A 24,564-nucleotide genomic window follows, 5' to 3' on the forward strand; every position below is an offset into this window, starting at 1 on the left:
CACACACACACACACACACACACACACTTCTGATCAATGAAACATTTCACAAGTGAGAGTTACATAAAGCAGAGGGAGAGAGAGAGGAGGAGGGGAGCGAGCGAGCGAGCGAGCTGCTGGTTGCCGATAGCAACACCATTTTGGAGGCTGACGGGTCTGGCGCTGCAAAGCATTGTGGGATATGGCTGTCTGCGGCGCACACACACACACACACACACACACACACACACACACACACACACCAAACCTGCGTGGATCTGCTGAAACTTTGTTGTGTTTCCATTATTAGGTTTACATCACTGTAGTGCTTACTCAGCATAATACTGCAGTATCTGTTACAGTACACACTGCTGTACTTCACTCTGAGTGTGTGTGTGTGTGTGTGTGTGTGTGTGTGTGTGTGTGTGTGTGTGTGTGTGCTGAGGCATGATGACAGTTTAAACACCATGTGGACAGAAGTGTTGGGCCACAGCTCTTCATCAGTGACTTCAGGTGTTTGACTCAGTCTCACTGCCACTCTGAGGGACCAGTCTGGGTTTGGGGAACGCCAGGAGAACGTCCCCCACCTCCGGGAGAACGTCCCCCGCCTCCGGGAGAACGTCCCCCGCCTCCGGGAGAACGTCCCCCGCCTCCGGGAGAACGTTCCCCGCCTCCAGGAGAACGTTCCCTGCCTGAGCGCATTGTGCCGACTGTGCAGTTTGCTGGAGGAGGGGTCACGCTGTGGGCTGGTGTTTCTGGGCTCGGCCTCGGCCCCTCAGCTCCACTGAAGGGAAATCTGAACGCTTCAGCTCACCGACACATTTTGGACAATTCTCTGCTTCCAGCTCTGTGGGACCAGTTTGGGGAAGGAAGGCCCTTTCCTGTCCCAGCATGACTGAGCCCCAGTGCACAGAGCAGCTCCATAAAGGCGTGGCCGGCTGAGTTTGGGGTGGAAGAAGTTGAGCGGCCCGCACAGAGCCCCGACCTCAACCCCATCCAACACCTTTGGATCAACTAGAACGCAGACTGGGAGCCGGGCCCTCTGGTCCAACATCAGAGTCTGAGCTCACAAAGGCTCAAAACTCCCACAGACACTCCAACATCTGGCAGAAACTCCCACAGACACTCCAACATCTGGCAGAAACTCCCACAGACACTCCAACATCTGGCAGAAACTCCCACAGACACTCCAACATCTGGCACAAACTCCCACAGACACTCCAACATCTGGCACAAACTCCCACAGACACTCCAACATCTGGCACAAACTCCCACAGACACTCCAACATCTGGCACAAACTCCCACAGACACACTCCAACATCTGGCACAAACTCCCACAGACACTCCAACATCTGGCACAAACTCCCACAGACACTCCAACATCTGGCACAAACTCCCACAGACACTCCAACATCTGGCACAAACTCCCACAGACACACTCCAACATCTGGCAGAAAGCCTCCCAGAGGAGTGGAAGCTGTTCTGCTGCAAAGGACCAACTCCATCAAATAAACCTCAATCAATCAATCAATCAATCAACTCCACATTAATGCCTCTGGGTTCAGGATGGAGCTCAGAGAAGCTCCTGCAGGTGGACCAACACTTCTGTCCATGTATGCATTACATTTTAAAGTGAACGCTGTATTAATTACATTTCAGACACGCACTGATATTGAATTTCAGGGCGAATGATCAATAACGATTTGTTTGTTGTGACTGATATTTGCCAATAAGTGAAGTAAAGGCTGATGTTTCACACAGACCGCTGTATTTTCCCGCTGTCGGTGCCGTTTTTGTGGTCAAACTGCAGTCGACACAAGAAGAAAAGTCATTATTTACTGACATTCTTGGTCAAGTCTTTGTGTTTTTCTGTGCCAAAGCGCTGACGGGCAGCTGGAGCTTAAACCTCGTCACAGGAAACATGATGCACTGACTTCTTTAACCATGTCTACTGACGGCCAATCAGAACGCAGACAAACACAACAACAACTATCTGATGGACTTCTGTTATCACAACTACAACAATAATTTGATTTTCTCATTTTATCAGAGGATAATACGTCCACAATGACTATACTGTGCCTCCATATTAGATCTGATAATGTCTACTTTGTATATTAGATACCATAATTCATAAATTACAGATTAAATGTTATCTTTTATATTACAGTTAAGAGGACTTAGAGTTTACACTTCATAGATTAGGTTTATATCCACGATAAGCTCTGTGTGTGTGTGTGTGTGTGTGTGTGTGTGTGTATTACAAGCTGTGTCATTCGAACCTCTGAGTTTTCAGCCTGCAGTGTAAAAATATGAAAATACATTCAAATGAGCAGTTCAAAAATAAGCTGAAATATCTGTTGAGACAGATGCTGTTGTTATTTTATTGAGATTTTTTTTGAATGGGGTTGCACGTTTTGGTATTGGTATTTTTTATGGGTATTTTGTGGGTTTTGCACTTTTCTGATATGGTATTTTTTTTGTATTTTATTGGTATTTGGGGTATTTTTTTGGTATTTTATTGTAGGGTTTTTTGCCCTTTTTGGTATTGGTATTTTTTGTATTATATTGGTATTTGTTTTTTTGTTTGTTTGTTTTTTTTGGGTTTTTTTTGTTTGTTTTTTGGTATTTTATTGACATTTTTGCACTTTTTGGTTTTTTTTTTTTTTTTGGTATTGTCTCCAGTTGGTAGAAAACTGGGCAGTGTGCTGACTTTCCATCATACTAATTACACTGCAGGTGCTGTTTAGTATCAGTAAGTTGTGTCGTTTTGGCACTTTAGGACAGTTTATTAATTAACTTTCCACCACAGACCGTCCTGACCAACTTTCCCTCCCTCCAGTTTGTTTCTGCCTCCTGATGTAAAGAGACAAGCCGCTCAAAACAAACCTGACTCCACTTCCTGTGACTTTCTCTGTCTGTCTCTTCCTCTGTGGTGTTCAGACCAGTTGACAGCGTCAGGAAGAAAACAGCTGGATATGAACACAACCCTAACCCTAACCCTAACCCAAGCTGAAGCGGGAAAATAAACCGACCTGAACGCGACAGTGAACGCAGCACACAGGAGCAAGTGCATGTTTTGACCTGGAGCTGTGCAATATTAATATGCAATTAATTAAGACCAATTTCCAGGTGAGAAAGGTGAAAACAAAAGCAGATTTAGACTAATCACACGCCATTTCTCTGCAGGAACAGAGCTCGTAGAGTAACCGCAGCATTTTACAGACCAGTAAAACTAAATTTGAGCCTAAGTGTGGTTTATTTAACTGTATTCAAGAGCATTTAAGGCCTTTGGTTTAGATAATATCACCTAAGACATCTTCAGCAGCTGCAAATGCCATTAAATTTCACTGATTTCATGGCGAATAGGCTCAGCTCAAAAACGGCAGGAATTCAGAGGCTCCCAGTTTAGAGAATATCAATAAAAAGTAAAACATCTAGAAAATTCCCTCTGGCGGAGAAGGTTTAGCATTCAGCACAGCTGCAAAACCCTTCAATAAAACACACGACTGCAGACGCGCCGATCGCTCCCCAGAGTGTGAGCGTGCGTGTGTGTGTGTGTGTGCGCGTGCGAGTGTGTGTGTTGCTGCTTCATGTGTCCCAGTGCAGAAAGCGATCGATACACATTCTAGTGATACTGCCAGGAGACATGCTCTGTGTGCGTGTGTGTGTGTGTGAGTGTGTGTGTGTGTATGTGTGTCAATGTGTGTGTGTGTGTATCACCCTAACAACCAACAGCCTGGATCACAATGTGGGTCAGTGGAGCTGCAAGCACACACACACACACACACACACACACACAGAGTGATATGGGATCCAGGTCAGCCAGACAGGATCTGACAGAGGAACCTGAACGCACCACGAGTCCAAAACGGCTTCACTGGAGCTGCCACTGATGATTGCTTTTCTAATCAATTCTTTTTTTAGATCAATCAATCGATCAATCAGTTTGTGAATAAAGTATTAAAATTAAACCAAAGTGTGTTGGGAAGTGAGTCCAAACCTTCTTTACAGACTTTTTACAGAACAATTGCAGAAGTCTGTGGAAATCATCTGAAAGAGCCTGTTTCCAGTGTTTCCACATTATTTTAACTGGAGTTGTTTCAGACACACGTTCACTATTTAATGCATCTGAAGCTGCAGGGGGACACGAAACATAAATCCTGTTGTGATAATATTCCCTGGTGTTTCCTTGGTGTCTGGGTGGATGTTTGTAGTTTACACACCAGCATCACTGCTCATCAGGACGGTGTGTGTGTGTGTGTGTGTGTGTGTGTGTGTGTGTGTAGATTTAGATGAACAGGGAGAGCATACAGTCCTGACTGTGGGCTACACTAATTAACATCCCAATAGGAGTCCTATATGGATCTTAAGTTTGACTATTATTCGTATGTCCTTCTAAATAAATTCACTGAGGTTTTTTATGGTTTTCTGGAGTTTTCAGTAGTAAAGCGAAAAGCTGTTTCATAAATAATATCATTAATATCACTTTGTTTTTTTTAAAATATGAAGAATCAGTTCCCACTAACCATCTCTCTAATATTGTTAAACAAAATATAGTAAAAATTTTAAAAATTAAAATAAAATAACATACATATTACTATATACATAAACTATATATTTTACACAATTGAATTATTTAAAAAAATAAAAAAATTTATTTTGCAAATTTATGATGCAAAATCAGATATTATTTAGTAATATCAAACAATTTTTTTTAAATATTAAGAAATAATTTACACTAACCTCAACTATAATATTGACTGCAAAAATAAAGCAAAGGTAGCAAATGCTAGCCTAATAAACTTATTTAACTTAATATTAAAAATTAAATTTACAAAAATATTTAGTGAGTGACATGATATATAACTATGATACTATACGGTAACAAAATAATATTAGGAGAAAAAAAAAAAAAATATATATATATATATAAATATGAAGAATCAATTCCAACCATCTCTCTAATATTGGTTAACAAAATACAGAAAAAAATTACAAAAATAAATAAAATAAATATTCATAGAAACACTATATATTTTAGCCGTATACACATATAAAAATTGTATTATGTATTAAAAATAAAAAAGACAATTTACTATTTATGATCAAATAGAAGTGAGAAGTAAAATTATTTATTATTATTATTTACACTACTCATTTCTATAATATGGATTGCCAAAATAAAGCAAAAATAGAAAATGCTTGCCTATTTAAACTGGAATTAAATATTAAAAATTAAAATTACACAAATATTTAGTGAGTGACATGACATATTGCTGTGATATGCTGTGATATGCTGTGGTAATCCTATGTGGTAATCCTAACCATGTGGGAATTTTAGGTACTTGTGATTAAGTGGTGGTAAAACCATAGACAAGCAGCAGTTCGAGCAGTGAAGCACGGCTGTTTTTCCTCCAGGTAACACAGGACGCACTGCCCACGTTTTGTCAACAAACCAGCGTCATTTTCAGCCCAAACACCACAACGATAAAGCCCATTTTCCCGATAAGAGCGAGGCACAAAGGCAGAGCAGTCATGGTTTAAAGAGGAAAAACGGAAGGCTGCTGTAAAACAACATTAAATATGACACACAGCATCTGGTTTCCTCTCTGTTGTCATCTCACAGCAGCGTTTACCGAGCGGCGACACGGACTGGCCTCGTCCGTGGCCGCCGGACACAGTGAAGAGGTCACGGCGTCCATTATCGGACACAGAAATTTACCTGAAAATGATGAATCCGTCGTTTCTAGGCGACTTTCCGGAGCTGCCAGGCCGGATGCCTCCCCTGCTTTATCCGCCCACTTTAGCGAGAAACACCGCTCCGTCTGCTCGGCTGGCTCTCCAGACGCTTTCCACGGAGAAGAATATCCTGAAAACACCCAAAAAATGACGGCTAAAGGCGAAGGGCCGGACACAAAACCCCCGGGAGCGGCGGTTAGTCCGGCGGGGAGCGAGCTGGCGGAGGCTGGGCGAGCTCTGCCGTCGAGCGCGGACACGGGAGGGGAGCGAGCCCGCAGCGTCAAGCCGCGCCGACGCAGCCGACACACGACTTCCGGCTCTGACCTTGGAAATAAAAGTCTCGTCGACTGGGATTTCCGATTACCACTTTCATAGTAAAAGCCGCTTTGTCGACGCACCCGAAATCTTTCCTGCTATAAATTTCAAAGTAAAAGCTCTGACGGCAGAAATGTGCCCACTGATCTGATCAAAAATACAGACGAAATATTGAATAAAATAAAATAAAAGAAAGAAAGAAAGAAAATAAAGACAATAAATAATAAAATAAATATAAAAAACAAATACATATAAATAAAATAATAAAATATATAAATAAAATAAAACATAATACTAACTATATAAATAAAATAAAAAATATATAATACAATTTGATAACTTATACATTAAATTATATAAGAAATTAATATTAATTAAATTATGTAATAACTTAAGCAATACAATAAAATTATAAAATGAAATAAATTCTAAATTGAAAATATAATTCTTAATGAATGTTAAGCGATACAGCAATAATATTAAATACAATAATAAATAATGACAAAATTAATCGTATGATAATCAAAATAATCATGTAGATAGGCAAAATAAAAACAAATATTAAATAATAATAGTAGTAATAATAATAATAATAATAATAATAGAAATAGCGTTTTTATTTTGTTTTATTTTGAAGGTAAAATCTCCTCGTTTCCGGTCTGAAATAAACGCCTCCAGCCAACCGTTGGAATAAATTAATGGTTGTTTGGCTCCTCCTGCTGGATTACAGCTGTACTGCAGCCTTAAATAAATTACAAGAAGAAGCTCGAAATCTCAGCAGATTATTGAAAATGTTCAAATAAAGTTTAATATAGTTCTGCCGTTCAGGAAAACCGAAAAAACTGTATCTTACTATAGCTTTAATAGTCATAACAATTTAATAATCACACAATTATAAACTCTGAGCTGACCTTTAACCAACTTTATGGCTTTGTTTACAGTTTTATTCTATGTACTGGCCTGTTTTTTAATCTGGACCCTCAGTCTTGAAATGAAATGAAAAAAGAAAAAATGAAATTAGATGTGTGTAGTACCCTTTATAACTTGTTATAGATAGATAGATAGATAGATAGATAGATAGATAGATAGATAGATAGATAGATAGATGGACAGACATGAAAGTAGGGCAGTGGCTCATGCAGAAAGTAAAGTGACCTGTCTCTCTTTCATTTAGTAGGACACTGCAGTTCACGCAGATCAATATGCATGTCGCGCGCCCGTGTGTGCGTGCGTGCGTGTGTGCGTGTGCGCGCGCCTTCCCCTCTCACCCACTTCAGTGTGTGTTGCTCAGTCTGACCTGACTTGTCATTCAGGACAACGGGAAAGATGTCTCGCGCTGCAAACAGACTCCAGCTGCTGATCAATCACCTTGATCGATCACCTGCTCTTCTCGTATCCTTTCCTCGCGGTGGATAAATGTTATTATCATTTTTATTGCAGGTATCATCGTGTTTGTCTTCATACTCCGGCCATCAGCGGGCAGCGCCGTCAGATGTAGCGGGACCTGGTGCGCGGAGGCTCGGCCACGCTCCAAGGCAGTGCCGGGGTCTGCGGTGGGGAACAGGCCTGAAAAACGCCAGAGGTTAAATGGAGATTAAAAGTTGTTGTTGGTGGTTTTAATTGTTGTTTTATGGAAGTTTTGCCAGCGAATCGGCTTTCGGCGTTCATCGGCTCCGCAGTTTGAGTCGCTTTGAGCAGAAATCCCTGATCTGAATATTTCCATAGGCATCATTTACAATAACGGTACATGAATGGAAGCTGTGTTAATACCTTAAAGCATGACTTTAAACTAACGATGCGATCAAGAGTTGATGATAATGATAATATAATCTTTATTATCATGTGCCAAGTAGTCATGTACTAATTAAGTTCATTAATACAGGGAGTGGTCGTGTTCATTTCCATGCGAGGGCACCAGCGGGGTTACCGGGTCGCATCCCTGTAATCCATTATCTACCGAGTATTCAGATTACGTTTTACTGTGTCAGCCAGCAGCCTTGGTTTGCTTTCCAGATCTTGCAGCCTAATAATTAGTTTATAGTTGGGCTGTTAGTAATCTTGGAATATTACCTGGTCATTACTTGACCTTGAGATTGAGTTTTGTTTGCAGAATGTGTGAAAGTAGAGATCACTGTGATCTGTTGTGACTTAAAACAGTAATAATCATGTTTTCTCATGATTTTAATTATTATTATTATTATTATTAGTGGTAGTGGTAGTAGTAGTAGTAGTAGTAGTAGTAGTAGTAATAGTACTAGTAGTAGAAGTAGTAGTATACTTGTGGCTGTTTATGAGGCAGATGGCTCCAAAGTACATGTTACAAGTTTCTGTTAATACTTTCTGATTTTATGTAACAGCAGCTTGTGACTGCTCAGGTCTGGTTATCACCTGTAGCAGCCTGTGTGAGACAGCCTGGGACTGAAACACTGTGGACCTTGAGCCAACACAGTCTGCACACACACACACACACACACACACATGAGAACCAGAGCACTGTGATGTCAATGTAAATGTGTGTAATCTATCAGTGGTGGAAAAAGCACTAAAAAGTACTACTTAAATAGAAGTACTGTTCCTCTGCTGGTATGTGACTGCAGTAGAAGTAGAAGTACTGTTCCTCTGCTGGTATGTGACTGCAGTAGAAGTAGAAGTACTGTTCCTCTGCTGGTATGTGACTGCAGTAGAAGTAGAAGTAGTGCAGTAAAAATGTCCTGCAGTAAAAGTCCAAAGTGTCTCATTTCAAATGTCCTGGCAGAAAAAAAGTTTCTGAGCTCCTTTTATGGAAACGTTATCTTTGCTTGATGCAATCTTTATCAGTGAAATTCCCAAAGAACGAGAGTACGAGGTACAAATTCGAGTCTTTGAACTGGAAATGAGTAAATTTGTGTCACAAAAAAAAAAAAACAACAAACCAAAGCCAGATTACTCCTGTAATCTTTGCTAAGTGACCGTTTACTGTGAAAGGCGTCTAGTTTCTGAGGATGTGACTTAGATGCACTTGAGAAAAAGTAAAATTACTCACTTTTAAAAAATACTCAAAAAGTACAAGTACACGAAAAGCTACTTAATTACCGCGTTATGAGTAAATGTAATCAGTGACTTTCCCCTCAGGTCGTCTGTAGGAGGTTTCTAAGGAGCACATCATACACGTTGGTCTAATTTGACTTCCTTTAATAAAAACTCTGATAAATCGTCTCCTGGTTCTCTGACGTCGTCTGGGGGCGGAGTTTACCACCTGGTTTGTTTCCCTCCTTGACTGTTTTTTTACCCAGCATGCCTCACCTGTGTCTGCTCTGGCCGTCAGCTCCTCGCCGCCGCAGACTTTCAGGTAACAGCCGCGCCCACTCCGAACCGCCGTTGTTGTTTTGTTGTTGTTGATGTGGAGTTTATTGTTGACATTGTTGATATTTTTGTTGTTGATGTTGCTGTTGTTGACGTCTTAATTGTTGATGTTGTCGTTGTTGTTGCCGATAATGTTATTGTTGTTATTTTTGTTGTTGTTGATGTTATTGTCATTATTTTTGTTGTTGTTGTTGATGTTTTGCTGTTTATGTTTTGTTTCTGATGTCATTGATGTTGTTGACATTATTGTTGTTGTTGTTGATATTGATGTTGATGTTATTGTTATTGTTGTTGATATGATTGTTGTTATTTTGGTTATTTTTATTGTTATTGTTGATATTGTTGGTGATGTAGTTTATGTTCATTTTTTTGTTGTTGTCATTGGTGTGACTGTTGTTGTTGTTGTTGTTGTTGCTGTTGATGATGTAATCGCTGTTGTTTAGATACACTCTTGACAACGAGCTGCTGACTCCAGAGCAGCGGCTCTTCTACGAGGAGAACGGCTTCATCGTTGTCAAGAATCTGGTTTCTGACGCCGACATCGAGCGCTTCAGGTGAGAGAGGCCGCGGGCGATCGACGGCACCAAAAAACAAATAAAAAAACAACAAAAAAAACAAATTTCTGAAAATCAGCTTCCACCATGAGGATTTTTACGTGTGACTTTTCGTCATTTTAGTCTTTTTCACTCGTGTGCCGCAGTCTGTTTTAATTCCAGGTTATTTTGGGTCTATTTATTTTATCTCTTATTTATTATTAATAATCACCTTGTTGTTGTTGTTGTTGTTTTCTTCTTTTATCTCTGTGATTTATTGATTTGTCCTGTTTTTTTCTCAGCTGATCAGGAAGCACTTTGTAACTTTGTTTTGCCATATCAATAAAGTGCTACTTCAATAAAAATAATGGTTATGAGAATGATTACCCCTAACCCTAACCATATGAATTCAATTATTTAATTTAAAATGGAATACCATAAGAGATAAGAAAAAAAAAAAACACCATAAAACATGAAAAAGTAACTCAGTGTGGATATCAGACTGACTTCATGTTCATACAGTTTTTAAATAAGAGAAGGAAGTCAAAAAAATTCACATCATAATTCAATTTAATTAAAAAGTTAATCACACTGACACATGAACACGTCTTCAGACTGTCTTTAATTTCACCTGCAGAAACCCTGAGATCTGAGCCTTATCTGTGTGTGTGCGTGTGTGTGTGTGTGTGTGTGTGTGTGTCACCAGGAGTGCGTTTGAGCGGATCTGCAAACAGGAAGTGAAGATTCCCGGCCTCGTGGTCATGAGAGACGTCGCCATCGCCAAGTCGGAGTTCGTGGCCGATCAGAAGGCCGTCTCCAAACTGCAGGACTTCCAGGAAGATCCCGAACTGTTCCGCTACTGCGCCTTACCACAGGTCCACACACACACACACACACACACACACATTATGGTCCCTTTGTAGATCCAGAGTCCAGTGGATCTCGATTCGACCCTACGCTGATAACCACGACCTGGAATATTTCACTGATTCTTGAGAATTTGGATAAATCATGTCCCACTAAGAAAAATGCTATTTCTGTTGGAAATTTACAACATTTTAATGAATAAAAAGAATCAAAGGCATAATCAGGGGGTCCTTTGCACATTTGTAAGGTTTTTCATAGGTTTATTTTTAATTTGTATTAATTTAATGATTATATGTTGGCCCATGCCCTACAAAACCAGTTGTCCTCGGATAGGAGATAATCATTTCAACTTGATTAAAACAACAAAAAGTAATAATTTCATTGAATAATATCTTTACCACATGAAAGAGTACATCATAATATGTATTAAAAACTACAAACGATGGGTTTTGAACAATATTTACTATTATTTTGTGGTTGCTCAAAATGTGTCCCAGATATTTGTCACCACCGTCAGATATTTATTTAAAAAATAATAATAAAAAAACTACAAGGTCAATTACATTCCTGAGGAGCCCTTTTCAAACCTTCAGCTCTACTGCATGCTTCAAGACCGCTCAGGCTCCTGGAAGTTTGCTATTTTCTCTTAAATCTCTTCATATTTTTGGACACTGCTACTGTCACAACCATAAATTGTCAACACCGTCACTTCTGTATAAAAAATATTAAATTAGATGATGGAATAAATGTATACTTTTTAAGAAGAGGTCTGATGCAGGTAGCAACAGGGGGGAAACAAGCTGGCTAATGTGAACAACTCATGCTGATCATGTGAAAGAGCAGGTTTTTGTCTCCACCGTCAGACGTCACCACCGTCAGGTTTTCTGTGTGACGGTGATGACTGAAGTCTGAAAAATGCTTATAACAGAGCTCAGGATTCTTATTTTTTGTACCAAATAGTTAAAAAAAGTTGTTAAGCAAGAAGCCATTGACTTGAGTGGTATAAATTTTGGAAATGTATGTTTTAATGAGGCCACCGTCAGATTAGTGTCACCACCGTCAGAGGCAGTTATATTGGTTTTAAATGAATATGCTTACAATATGTTTCTTTGGTGCTGTTGAATTATTAAAGTAATAGTCTCTTTAATACAAAAACATGTTTTTCAGATTAAAAAAAAAACATTACGGTGACGGTGTTGACAAAAACAAAGTAGCCTAATAACTGGAAAAACCTGTTTTATGAAAAAAATGCAAAATGAGGAGGTTGCACCAGTACATTGCTGAACAGCCAAGACCTTGGCCTATAATGATATACCTTCAGATTTTGTAATTTAACACACTTTTTTTTTTTCAAAATTAAAACCTGTTTTATCCAAATTCCCAAGAATCAGTGATTTGTATTTTCTTTTCCTGGTCCGTCGTGACAGAAAAATATAAAGTGTGTGTGTGTTTCGTCGCGGCGCTGAGATCTCTTTGTGTTTCCTCGCCGTCAGATCCTGGAGTACGTGGAGTGTATCACGGGGCCCAACATCATGGCCATGCACACCATGCTGATCAACAAGCCTCCTGACGCCGGTGCGTGGAAACGGCCAGGCTCACATCCATGTTCTCTCCTTTTGGTTTGGTTTGTTTTTTTGTTGTTGTTTTTTTAATCTCAGGTATCACTGTGTCCTCGTCTTCCCTCTCCTGTGTTCTCAAGCTCCTTTTTTTTTTTTTTTTTTTGACAGTCGTCGGGTTTCCATCCACCTGTTTTTGTGCACGTTTTCAAATTTGTGCATTAAAAACCCGAATGGAAACGCTGAAAATTTGAAAAAATCTCCAAATATTGCAAAAAAATGTTTTTACACTTGGAAGGAGGTGAGAAAGTTGGTGTATGGATAAAGGAAAATGTGAATAAGTTGCCATGGAAACAGGTTTAGCCAATAAACGGTGACATTCATAACGACAGCTGGTTTGTTTGGAGCGAAGAAGAGACTTGAACTTTTCTTGAACTATTTAAAGAAAACAATATTAATGCAAACAACAGAGTTTTGATTTTTGACCGACGCGCCTGTAAGACGTCGTCACGCTGCACCTTCTTCTTCTGCAGTGGTATAATGTCACCTGGCTGGAGAATCAGCGCCACCTAGCACTCACCTCGATGAACTCCAACTCCAAATATTCACATAACAGAAGTGGATGGAAACGCAAATAAATTCTTGTTTTGTTTTGCTGATTTTCTGAAAATTTGGTTAAAATTTGCGATGAATTTGGATGGAAACCCGTCGAGAGTCTCTCATCTTTTTATTTTGCCTTCGATGTCGACACCGTTCTTGTGTCCTCTCGCCTGACGCCTGCCTCCGCTCGCCCCTCAGGTAAGAAAACGTCCCGTCACCCGATGCATCAGGATCTGCATTACTTCCCGTTCCGGCCGGCCGACCGCATCGTCTGCGCCTGGACCGCCATGGAGGCCATCAGCCGGCAGAACGGCTGCCTGGTGGTGCTGCCGGGAACACACACCGGCACGCTGAAGGAGCACGACTACCCCACCTGGGAGGTACACACACACACACACATTTTACCTGACTTCATTCTTCATTCTTCATTACCTGACTTCATACGTTCTGCAGCAACACTCAACATGGAATCGTCCTATTCCTCTTCCTGTCCTACTTTCCTCTTCCTATATCAGAATCAGAATCAGAATCACTTTTATTGTCATTTTCCCCATGTACCTACATACATCAGGAGCCTGAAATGTCGTTTCTCCTCAATCACTTGCAGTGCAAGACAACACATGGAGCCCATTCAATAAACATAAAAAAAAAAAAACCCCGAGGACATAACATAGACAACCATTTAAAAAGAGCCCCACTGTGACATGCAGTTCATATCTATATATCTATATATCCACATACATCCATACATCCATACATATACATACATATGGATGTATGTGGATATACAGATATATAGATAGGAACTGCATGTCATATCGACTACTATTTCCACTTTTCTACACTTATTCCTACGTTCAGTGGCGAGCGGTGACGTTTTTGTGTAGTCATGCTATGATCCCAGTATCATGCGCGAGCTCGAAAATTTTTGGGCATTTATTTATTAATAAAAACGCATAATATGGTTTTAACTATACTATATCAACTCGACAACTCGATTTTGATAGACGCGTGTGCGCATTTTGCCCCAATGTTACCAACAACGTGTTGGAATTTACAGTGTAAATGAAAGCAGAAATTATTAGAAGAGTTACAGAGTTACAGAGTCAAGCAAATGACACATGAACATGCTCACAGTGTTACCAACAACATGTTGGAATTCACCATGAGATGGGAACTATAGAGTGGTGAAGTCCCGCCCACCCACTTCCGGTACATGGGTCCTCAAAAGCACAAAATTATGAATGTGATCCAATGGGTAGATAAACATTATTTTCTGGTCCCGTTTGAATTGTGCCATGGATTTCACATATGTTGTTTGTGATATTTAAAGATAATTTTTCACGCAAAGAAGACTACAATTTAGCGCGAAGAATATTAATAATGTTAGGTTTTGTGTGAGCCCGCTTTGTGAACTACAACTCTTCACTGCTCTCGGTGTGAATGATATACGTCACCACCCGCACTGGAAGCCTACAACAGACATGGCCATTTCTCTGCTCCGCGCTGAGTTTTTGAGGTTCTGAGTTTTTGAGGTTCTGAGTTTTTGAGGTTCTGAGTTTTTCCGCCCGGCGGCGGGGTCCGCTCGCCCGCCCTCCCGCCCTGTCAGCCCTCGGAGACGCGGACAATCGGGAACAAAACACACCGGCATCTTGACTTGAATCTGGATGGAGGGAAACGGCGATGACGTGACGTCACATACGCGACACAGCATGTAGTCTTTCTAATTGTGCTTTCTCAGCAGCATTTAACTGAACAATGGCGCAATAAACGGTCAAACTCTTGACATGAAAATGTGTTATTTAAGCCTATAAACAACATTTGTGTAATCCATGGCATAACGACGGGGGGACCAGAAAATAATTATTTTCTGTCCATTGAACACCATTCATTTTTTTCACTCCGAAAGGTCCCATGGGGGCCCACCGGAAGGGGCGGGACTTCACCACTCTATTGGGACATGCCACGGGGTGATGCAAACACACAGCACTGTCACCAGCTGCCTACATGGTCAATGAAATGACACACACACATGCCCAGCTGCCCATCAGGCACCAAAGTGATAAACGTCAGAGAACACCTCTTTTTCAGAACACCTGCAGCAGCCTAAATCGATAAAACATGCCAGGTTACTCAACTGAAGTTGTGTTTTCGCCCATTTTGATTGGCACGATGCAGATGAAAGAACAAACTAACGTTAACGTTCCCGTACTAGCTAGCCAGCTAGCGACGTTAACGGTAGCTAGCTGTCAAGTGAATGACTTGCTGTTGCCGCTGAACATTTCAAGCGAGCTGCTGCGTAGCTGCTCGGGTTGCTCATGCGTCTTCTGAAAAGCTGATTGGCAGACAGCTTATTTTCCACGTACAGAAACACCGGCTACAAAACTACTGTAAATACTGGGTATCAGAGCGCATTCCAGCATTTCACTAACAAACTGAGATAGATACGTGTATATAGGCCGCGGTTTGCAACCAAAATGATAGAAATAAGGTTTATTATAAAAGGACACACTAGGAGACCAACATTTTAAAGATTTTAATTGAAGGGCTCGGGCATGAGCTGCATTTATAGCTGATTATGACCGCTCGGCCCTGACTACGTCCCAGTTTCCTCCTCTCTATTCCTGTTCCTGTTTTTACCTTCCTATTCCCTCCGTCCATTCCTGTTCTTCCTCTCCTTCCTTTCCTACCTTCCTATTCCCATTCCTTTTGCTATTCCTACCTTCCTGTTCCTTGTCCTGTTCCTGTCCCTTGTCCTGTTCCTATTTCAGTTGCTGTTCCTTCCTACCTTCCTTTTCCTTTTCCCACTTTCCTGCTATAATTGGAGAGCCGTGTGTTTGCTGGTCCACTTTTCCTTTGTACCACTGATCCAAAAGTTGGCTTCCAGGGTTCAGGTTCAGGTTCAGGTTCAGGTTACTTTATTCGTACCCGTAGGTAGATTTGTCCTGCAGTGAGTTGTCCAAACACATGTACACATCCAAACATAGCATCAAACAAACATAATAACCAGAAACCATGGTAATAAAGTGCTACATAGATCAAGGCTCCACCAATAAACACTCGAATTTCCTAAAACACAAAATGACGAAGGGAAAAATGTTTTAAAACAAGAATACAAAAAGTTTAAAAACCCGGATACTAAAATTTAATCAGATAACAAAGATTAAAAATACACAAATAAATAAATAATGAATAAATAAGGCCTGTGCACGGCATCTAGGGTTTTTAGGGGCGCGGGGTCGATTGAACACGTTCCCAAGTCAGTTGGATCATGGGAAATAGTCAGAAGTAGCCCACGGGCCGGAAACAGAAACGGTATCTTAGGAATGGAAAATCGTAGAGACGCAGGAACGAGCCGTGGGTCTGAGTCGCTACGAGGCTCAGTCTGGAGATCCTGTTCATAGAACCGTGGACTGGTTTGGGTTTTGGGGGCGGCTCAGTCGACTGGACCTCAGGAAATAGTCCGACTGGCACGTTCGGCGTCCCTGAAGCCTTGTTTCTACGTCGCTGCCAGGTTCAGCTCCACAAATCTCTCTAAAACAGCCGGAGAGCAGCTCATGGAAGCCGATGGCGGCTCTTTGCTGGTATTTATTCCTCGGTTACGAGTCAGAAGTCCTGAGATCGGCCTCGTGGCTCTTTAGCCTCACTCCCTTCGTGGAATGACACCCAGGAACATCGGTGGCGCTCCAGGCTGCTCTTCATCTGGGTTCGGTCGTGGTTTACAACCAAACCACCAAAAAAAAAAACCCAAAGAGATTATAATTTATGTCCCGTCTTTTCCACATGTGCAGCTCCAGACTTGTGCAGACTGTCCTCGGGTTTGTCTTTTTGTTTTTTTTTGTCGTTGTTTTTTTAATATTGGATGGTTGTGTAATGTTTGTGTTGAGAAAAGTGGGCTCCTTTGGAAAGAACATGGAGATATGGGCGGTCACTTCTCGTAAATGACAGGAAAGCCAGTTGAGTGTGAGGTTGATTCGTTTTTTTTTTTTTATCTCTTGTCAACATTTTGTGTTATAAAACTCTAAATCTGCTGTTTTTATAAGAACCAGTGGAGAGAAATCCTAGAAAATCCTTGGACTTATTTAAAAAACATGTGTGATGAGTCGATTTATTGCAGTTCCAGCTAGAGACGGTGTTCCTACCTGACATTAAGTCTCATAAACACTCACCTTTGTACTGACCTGAAAGCTTTTTATGAATTAGAAAAAAAGTGTGTAACTTTTGGAAGAGGGCAGCTTTTTGTTGAAAATTAAAACTTAAATCAGCCTGAAGGACGTCAAACAGTCTACAAAGCAAAAGGGCATCTGGGAGCTCGCTGGCTTTTAAGAGGAAGAAGCTGGACTGACAGAGAAATCTCCAGGTGCTCTGCTGGTTCAAGATCATTATTATTATTATTATTATTATTATTTTTTTTTTTTTTTTTTTTTACACACTCTGAGGTGTGCACACGTTAACACTGGAAACTGTAATGTGAATTTGCTGCAGTTTCAAAGCTCCTAAACAGAAAAAATCATCCCTCCTTTTTGGAGATTTTATTTTAAAAGTTTACTGAAATCACAGAGGAGGACAGGTACGGCCAGCCAATCAGAGCAGACGTACCAAAACGGCTTTACAGGACCGGAGGCTTGGCATCAGAAATTAAATATGTTTCTTTTTTTTTTTTTTTTTTTCAGTAAAAACAAAGAAATACTATTTGTAAGTGCACAAAGGGACAAAAGGTGGTATTTCAGAGAGAAATCAGAAAAAGTGTAACATTTTGTTCCAAGGAGCAAAATGTATGACTGAAAGCATGTTTGTTAAAATGTATTCTGACAGGACGTGCTCCTTCAAAATAAGACTAACAACACTAAACCTGCACGCTAAATACTTAAACACTAAAAATAATCAAAGACTAATGAGGACAGAATGCTTTATGTACTGGTTTGTTTGTGTGTGTGTGTGTGTGTGTGTGTGTGTGTGTGTGTGTGTGTCCGTCCTCAGGGTGGTGTGAACAAGATGTACCACGGGGTGCGGGACTACGACCCGCAGCACCCCCGGGTGCACCTGGAGATGGCGAAGGGCGACACCGTCTTCTTCCACCCGCTGCTGATCCACGGCTCCGGCATGAACCGCACGCAGGGCTTCCGCAAGGTACTACACTACCCACAATGCACCGCTGGCTTCCTATAAACACACGGCCGCGGTTTGGCGTGGCTTTCGCAACCAAACTGAAAGATCGACACTAAAACGATGTGTTGAAAATACACACAAAATACACACACACAAAAAAACGGAGTGTCTTTGAACTACACACGAAATGAGAGAAACGCAAATTTGACCGCCTACGAAATGACATCACACGTCCCCGGCCAATAGGCTTTCACACAGAGCAAGCGGACCAATCACAGGAGACCCAGCAGGCGGACGGTGCGTTCGCTTTACGAGCTAAAAAAAAGCGACAAAACAGTTTCAGTCATCACATCGACACAGCGGCTAAAGATATTATGTTCGTTTTATTTTGAAAAATTATTTCTTAATGATTAATCAAGGAAATAATAATAAAAACTAAATATATATCAACCCCATTTTCCCTCCTTCTGATTGGCTTGCATCATCGGGGCGTCAAACATGCTTCACTTAAATCAACCACAAACTGTATTTAACAGAATTTAAAGGTGCAAGTGAAGGCAGCACCGGTTCATTAAAGACATTAAATCATAAAAAAAAAGTATTTCAAAGCTGCATAACAAATAGTAAATTCAAATGCAACGTGATTAGGGGACGTAAAAAGATTATAGCTCCCAGGAAGTGCAGGACATTAACCCTTTGAGACCCGGAGGGACGCCTGACTTGTTGTGTTTAAGTGCCTGTGAACGCCGTCTGAAACCTGAGTATTCACCTGATTTCTTTCATAAACACGGGAAAAACTGCAGTGAGGAACTTGGCAAGAAAAATCTGCCACAAAAAAAAAAAATTAGTAAAAGTTACAAGAGAATGAGGCGGACAGCAGCTGATCTCCTGATTTCAGGTCGTTTCCTCGTGGATTTGCAGCAAATGGATCAAACATTTAAACTTGTTGTTTTTATTTTCCTTACAAAAGCAGCACTACTGCCCCCTTGTGGAAATGCAGCCGTTGCCTGACACGTGTATTGCGAACATAAAAGCTTGATTTATTTATCAGCACTAAATATTGTCACGTCATAGTGACCCTGTTTAAACAGACATGGTTGTGTAGCTTGTATGTATGTACAGGTGAGAACAGGTAGTTACAGTAAAAATATTTAAAGAAACTTAATGATGTTAGAATGCACCTTTCAGTTTGACCTGGAGAGGAAAGACTATCACACTAAGATTTTATACAAAAATGCAAAAAAAAATTTTAAAAATTATACAAAAATATGACGTGGAAACTGTGTGTGTGTGTGTGTGTGTGTGTGTGTGTGTGTGTGTGTGTGTGTGTGTGTGTAGGCCATCTCCTGCCACTACGCCAGCGCCGACTGCTTCTACATCGACGTGAAGGGAACCACGCAGGAGAACATCGAGAAGGAGGTGAAGGAGATCGCCAGCAGGAGGTACGACGTGGACGACAGCATCACGCTGCAGGTTTGCTCCTCACCGCCACACACACACACACGCACACACACACACACACACACACACACACACACACACACACACAGGCGGCTGGGTTTGGGTGAACTGAGCCTTTACATGTGTGTGTTTGTCCCGCAGGACGTGTGGGCTCTGCGCGGCCGCCTGGTGCAGGGCGAGAGGACCACGCTGTGAAAACAACAAACGTCCGCTCCAGCCAATCAGCTGCGAGCCGGCGGCAGACCCGCGACGTGATTGGAGGAGAAGCACAAAGTGTTTTTTTGTTGTTTTTGTTTATCTTGTTAGCCAGTTAGCGTTTAATCTGATGGCATATTAATACATACATACACATAATCCATACGTAACAGTTAAAAATAATAAAAAATAATATAATATAATTCATAATATAAGATAAAAATTGAAAAAAAATATTAGTGAAAAAAAATTAAAAAGAAATGAAATAAATAAAAATAAAATAAAGTTCAAGGAAAAGGTAGCAATAAAAATTTAAAAAATGTTCCTACCTTTGTTCATCACCAGAGTGCCGAATCTTTATAGGTTTTTCATTTTAATTTTAATTAATTTAATTTTTTAATTAACTTTTTTTTTTTTCAAAGTTATTAATAAAATAACTCTTATTTTTTCTGTTAACAGAGTAAATATATTTTTCTAAAGGATTTTAAACATGCAGACATTTTCCAGCACTCGGTTCTTTTTCCCTTCACTTTCCTCAGAGCTGGAGCTTTAAAGGAACATTTCACCCAAAACACACGACAAAAGATTTCAGCGTTCCTCTGCTGTGAAGTCTGTCACACTGTGTGTTTGATTTACAGGCGGATGGATACGGTTCACTGGTGTTCTTCGGCAGGAAATAGTTCCCCGTTCCCCCTCGAGGCCTGTCGGGTGTGTGTGTGTGTGTGTGTGTGTGTGTGTGTGTGTGTGTGTGTGTGTGTGTCGTTGTTTTTGGAAAGAGTTTTTCTGGAATTTTCTGACAGTTTGAGCTCCACAGAATAAACCGAAACCGTCCTCATCCTCATCCAGACCTCTACAGATCACACACACACACACACACACACACACACACACACACACACACACACACACACATGTTTTTTTTTTGTTTTGTTTTTTTTAAATATATTTTGGGTGAACTGTTCCTTTAAACTCTTATTAACACCGGGGGTTTTATTCCTCCGGGACGTTTCCTGGCCTCAAAACACCTGATCCAGCAGAGCCCTGTGTGTGTGTGTGTGTGTGAGTGTGTGTGTGTGTGTGTGAGAGTGTGTGTGTGTGTGTGTGAACGGGCTCTTTGTGTGTGAGGGGAAGTTCTCTGCTCTCCTCTTAATGCAGAAATGCAGGAAGTCGGGCCGCCTGCCGTGAAAACACACACACACACACACACACACACACACGGCTCATTTCCCCCCACGTGTCACCTCACTGGAGATTAATCGATCAGTTGTTTGATCAATAAAATGTCAGAAAACAGTGAAACATGTTGATGAGTTCAATTTATCTGAATTTTCTTGCATTTTTCTGTTTTTCTTTTGTGAGAATAAAAATAAAAATGTTCGTGTTTTGTTTTCTCATAATTTTGTGAGTTTCTGTCTTGTAATTTTACAAGTTTAATCTCAGAGTGTGTGAGCTATTTCTTAATAAATCTGTGACTTGATACTCTCAAAATGTTCCTAGTTTTTTTTTCTTCATAAATTTAGTTTTTTTCTCGAGTTTTTTTCTCGTAAATCTACAGATTTAATCTCTTCTGGGAATCTTCCTGCTGCTCTTGGCCTCAGCAGCTTCCAGCCTCCGTTCTTTTCCCTGCTCTCGTTCACTTTCTGTCACTCCACACACACACACACACACACACACACACACACACACACACACAAGCAGCTTCATCATCTTTTTTTTGTTGTTGTAATTTTTACCTTTATTTAGCCTGGAGACAGAAGATCTGCTGCTCCAGACAGCAGCACCAGCAGTGTCATACCAACAGTAAAATAACAATAATAATAATAATAATAATAATAAAGACACGGTGCTGTAGTTGTTTCTGTGAAGGGATGTGAGGCTGCAGATGAGAGCTGGGAGTTCACCTGATGCACAATCAGTTTTTTCCAGCGAGGACGAAGCTGCAGGTGAATCACAGGTCAAACTCTCCTGGTGTCCTGCTGCTTTTAGGAGACAAGAGCCAAACTACAGTGACAAGAAACGTCCTTTTGTCCATCATCATCATCATCATCATCATCATCATGCAGATTAAAGGTCACACACTGAGCTGTCTGTAAGAAGTGACTCTCTCTCCACGTGCGCCCCCTGATGGTAAAACAGTGTAAGAGCGAGTGCAGGTGGCGTCTTTGGTCTGGTTTGACTTCAGGAACCAGTTTTTGATTTTCTGGCTCGAGTCGGGCTCAGTCAGGCGGAGAGTAAACAGTCGGCTCGTAACTGTGACGCATTCGTCCAAATCCATACTGACGTCCAGATGCCTTTATACCCTATGATGGATCCCTGCACGGGCACATTGGGCACGTGCCCCAGGGTCCTGGCAGCCAATCAGGGTCCTTGGCCGTTCTTGGCCAAGAGTGTAGTTTTTATTTTTTAAATTTTATTAAATCATGAAAATAAATGTGGGCCCCCACTGAACACCAATCCCTCATAATTTATGTGTTTTTTTTTAACAAAAAAATGTTTTTCGCAAAAATGTTTCTCAGTCAAGCCAAGGTCGCGCGTCAATCACGTGGTGTGTAACGTCAATGACCCTGGGTCCGTTTCAGCTGTCCACCCTCTTTCAGCCACATGCAGTATTTTAGTCCAGTAATTTTAGGCCAAAATTGGGGTCAACCTAGGACAAATTGCAAGAGAAGCAAACTCAGCTGATTCTGTATCCTCAGTTTGTCCTGAGTGAGGGGAAAAAGTCCCAAGGAATCCCATTGGTGGAAAGTTTTGAAAATCACCTATTTATGACCACATATTACCAAAAAACACTGTTTTTAACACACAGGGGAAAGGGGTTCAACATTTTACTTTCAGATATCACTATAAAAATTCACAAGTTGATTACACACACAAAGACAAGAAAAAAAGCCAATTACAAGTTCTTTGAATTATTCTGTTTACACAGTGTTTTTTGGTAATATGTGGTCATAAATAGGTGATTTTCAAAACTTTCCACCAATGGGATTTCCTGGGACTTTTTCCCCTCACTCAGGACAAACTGAGGATACAGAATCAGTTGAGTTTGTTTCTCTTGCAGTTTGTCCTAGGTTTTTTCATAAAATGACTGGACTATTTAACTTCCTCATTCATTCAGTCAGCAGGCGAGTTTTGGCATGGCATATTAATTCTGCCGTCTGTTATTTAAAATAAATAAGTAAATGAATAAATAAATAAAACAGTCAGTAGGCCTTTATTAGAAGTCCATTAGTAGCCTAGTTAGGTGGCGACTTTTTTCACGAACATGGCATGTCCTTTCGACAACGATCCCGTGGATGAAGCTTAAGTTACCTCCCTCTGTGAAACAGGCTGGAGTTACCCCTCTTTCTCTGCTTTGACTTACCTCCCTTTGTGAAACAGAAAACTCAGAGTTTCCCTCATTTCAGGGTTAACAGACTCAGAGTTTTCACTAAACCTGCTTTGTGAAACGGACCCCAGGATAGACAGTTTACGTCGTTAACGTTAGACCTGCGTTTGACAACATGGAGAAGCATTGTGAATACACTGGGCACTTGTATCTGACTTTAGAGAAGTAAACCACACTCCTCTGAATCCGCTTGTCTGCTAGTCATTCCTACAACAATAACATAATTAATAACAATAATAATATATAATATAGTAACATATTATTGTGGGGTGAATTGAGTGTGTGAAATTAGTGATACAGGGCCCTCTGCGTTCGTGCCCAGGGTCTGGGTTTGTGCTCCTCATCCTCTCCAGCAGCTTGTCCCTCCTCGGCCGTGATGTTCTCCATGTCTGTGAGGTGGTGAGGAACCTCGTGCTGACGGTCCGAGCAGATCCCCTTCAGGGTTTGATTTTATTCTTTACTCAGGAACATAAACATAAACATATGGAACAAAGAACGCACATTTTTTTCAAAGCACAAAGGACAAAAGTCTGTTTTTAGGAAGAGCATGAAAATAAAACCAGACGCCTCCATCTGCATCTCCTCCCTGACCTCCTGCACACACACACACACACACACACACACACACACACACACACACATAAACACACACACACACACACACACACAAGCGATGTCTTCCTTTGCACATCTTCTCTCTCCTCCGTCCTCCTCTCCTCGTTTTCCTCCGTTCCTCTCCTTCCCCTTCCCTTCTCTCTCTCTCTGATGAGGCGTTTGATGTCCTGTCAGGTACGTGGGTCTTTACAGCGTCTGCCTGCAGTTTACGGGCCGGCCTGCTGGTGCCTTCATGTCTTTTTAAAACGCCTCGCAGTGACCAAAGCATCAGCCCGGCGTCTGTGTTTCCCCAGGTTATGTTCCACACCGCCTCCTCTCTCTCTCTCTCTCTCTCCCTCTCTCTCTCTCTCTCTCTCTCTTTGTGTCACAATCAGAAACAGAGTTGGAAAAACGTTTACAGGCTGCCGGGTCTCGTGCTGCCAAAGCTCCTGGAGCTGCGGCTGCTTAAAGCGTCTTACAGTCTCATTTTCCACTACAGACTCCCACAGAAAAAAAAAAAAAAAATTAAAAAAAAGAGCCGTGCACAGACTCACCGTCATTAAACACATCAGTGTTCATCAGAGTTCTTTTTATTTGAATCAAAATTAAGAGCCTACGGCGGCTTATCAGGGCCACTGCAGGGAGTAAAAAAAAAAAAAAAAAAAAACGACTGAGCTGGGAGAGTGGGGGTGATAATCGAGAAAAACTCATTATTTTCAGGATTAAAGTGGAAAATTTATGAGGAAAAAAGATGGAAAATTCGGAGATTATAAAGTCATAATAATAGTTTTTCCTTTAGTTTTTGTTCTCCTCTTTTTTTTTTTTTTTTTTTTTTTTTTTTTGTCAAGGAACCAAGAACCAAGAACCAGATTCAGCAAAGTGAAG

The 24,564-nt window shown here is 41.0% G+C and overlaps 2 protein-coding genes across 2 annotated transcripts in view; one reads left to right on the forward strand and one right to left on the reverse strand.

The window, feature by feature from the left end:
* The window catches only part of cdk17 (cyclin dependent kinase 17), a 57,096-nt gene extending 51,109 nt beyond the window's left edge, over window positions 1-5,987 (reverse strand). The window contains 1 exon segment of the mRNA XM_030045940.1: window positions 5,706-5,987. The gene's annotated coding sequence lies outside the window, so the exon portion shown is untranslated.
* A 1,334-nt stretch (window positions 5,988-7,321) lies between these two features.
* phyh (phytanoyl-CoA 2-hydroxylase) lies at window positions 7,322-20,505 on the forward strand. Its single transcript, XM_030045328.1, has 9 exons — window positions 7,322-7,429; window positions 9,310-9,365; window positions 9,823-9,933; window positions 10,619-10,787; window positions 12,273-12,354; window positions 13,134-13,315; window positions 17,916-18,065; window positions 19,383-19,517; window positions 19,647-20,505. The coding sequence occupies exons 1-9, from the start codon at window positions 7,364-7,366 to the stop codon at window positions 19,698-19,700; spliced, it is 1,005 nt and encodes a 334-aa protein (XP_029901188.1). The 5' UTR covers window positions 7,322-7,363; the 3' UTR covers window positions 19,701-20,505.
* The last annotated feature ends 4,059 nt before the right edge of the window (window positions 20,506-24,564 follow it).

Source organism: Myripristis murdjan, chromosome 23 (assembly GCF_902150065.1).
Source record: "Myripristis murdjan chromosome 23, fMyrMur1.1, whole genome shotgun sequence".
NCBI classification, from domain to species: Eukaryota; Metazoa; Chordata; class Actinopteri; order Holocentriformes; family Holocentridae; genus Myripristis; species Myripristis murdjan.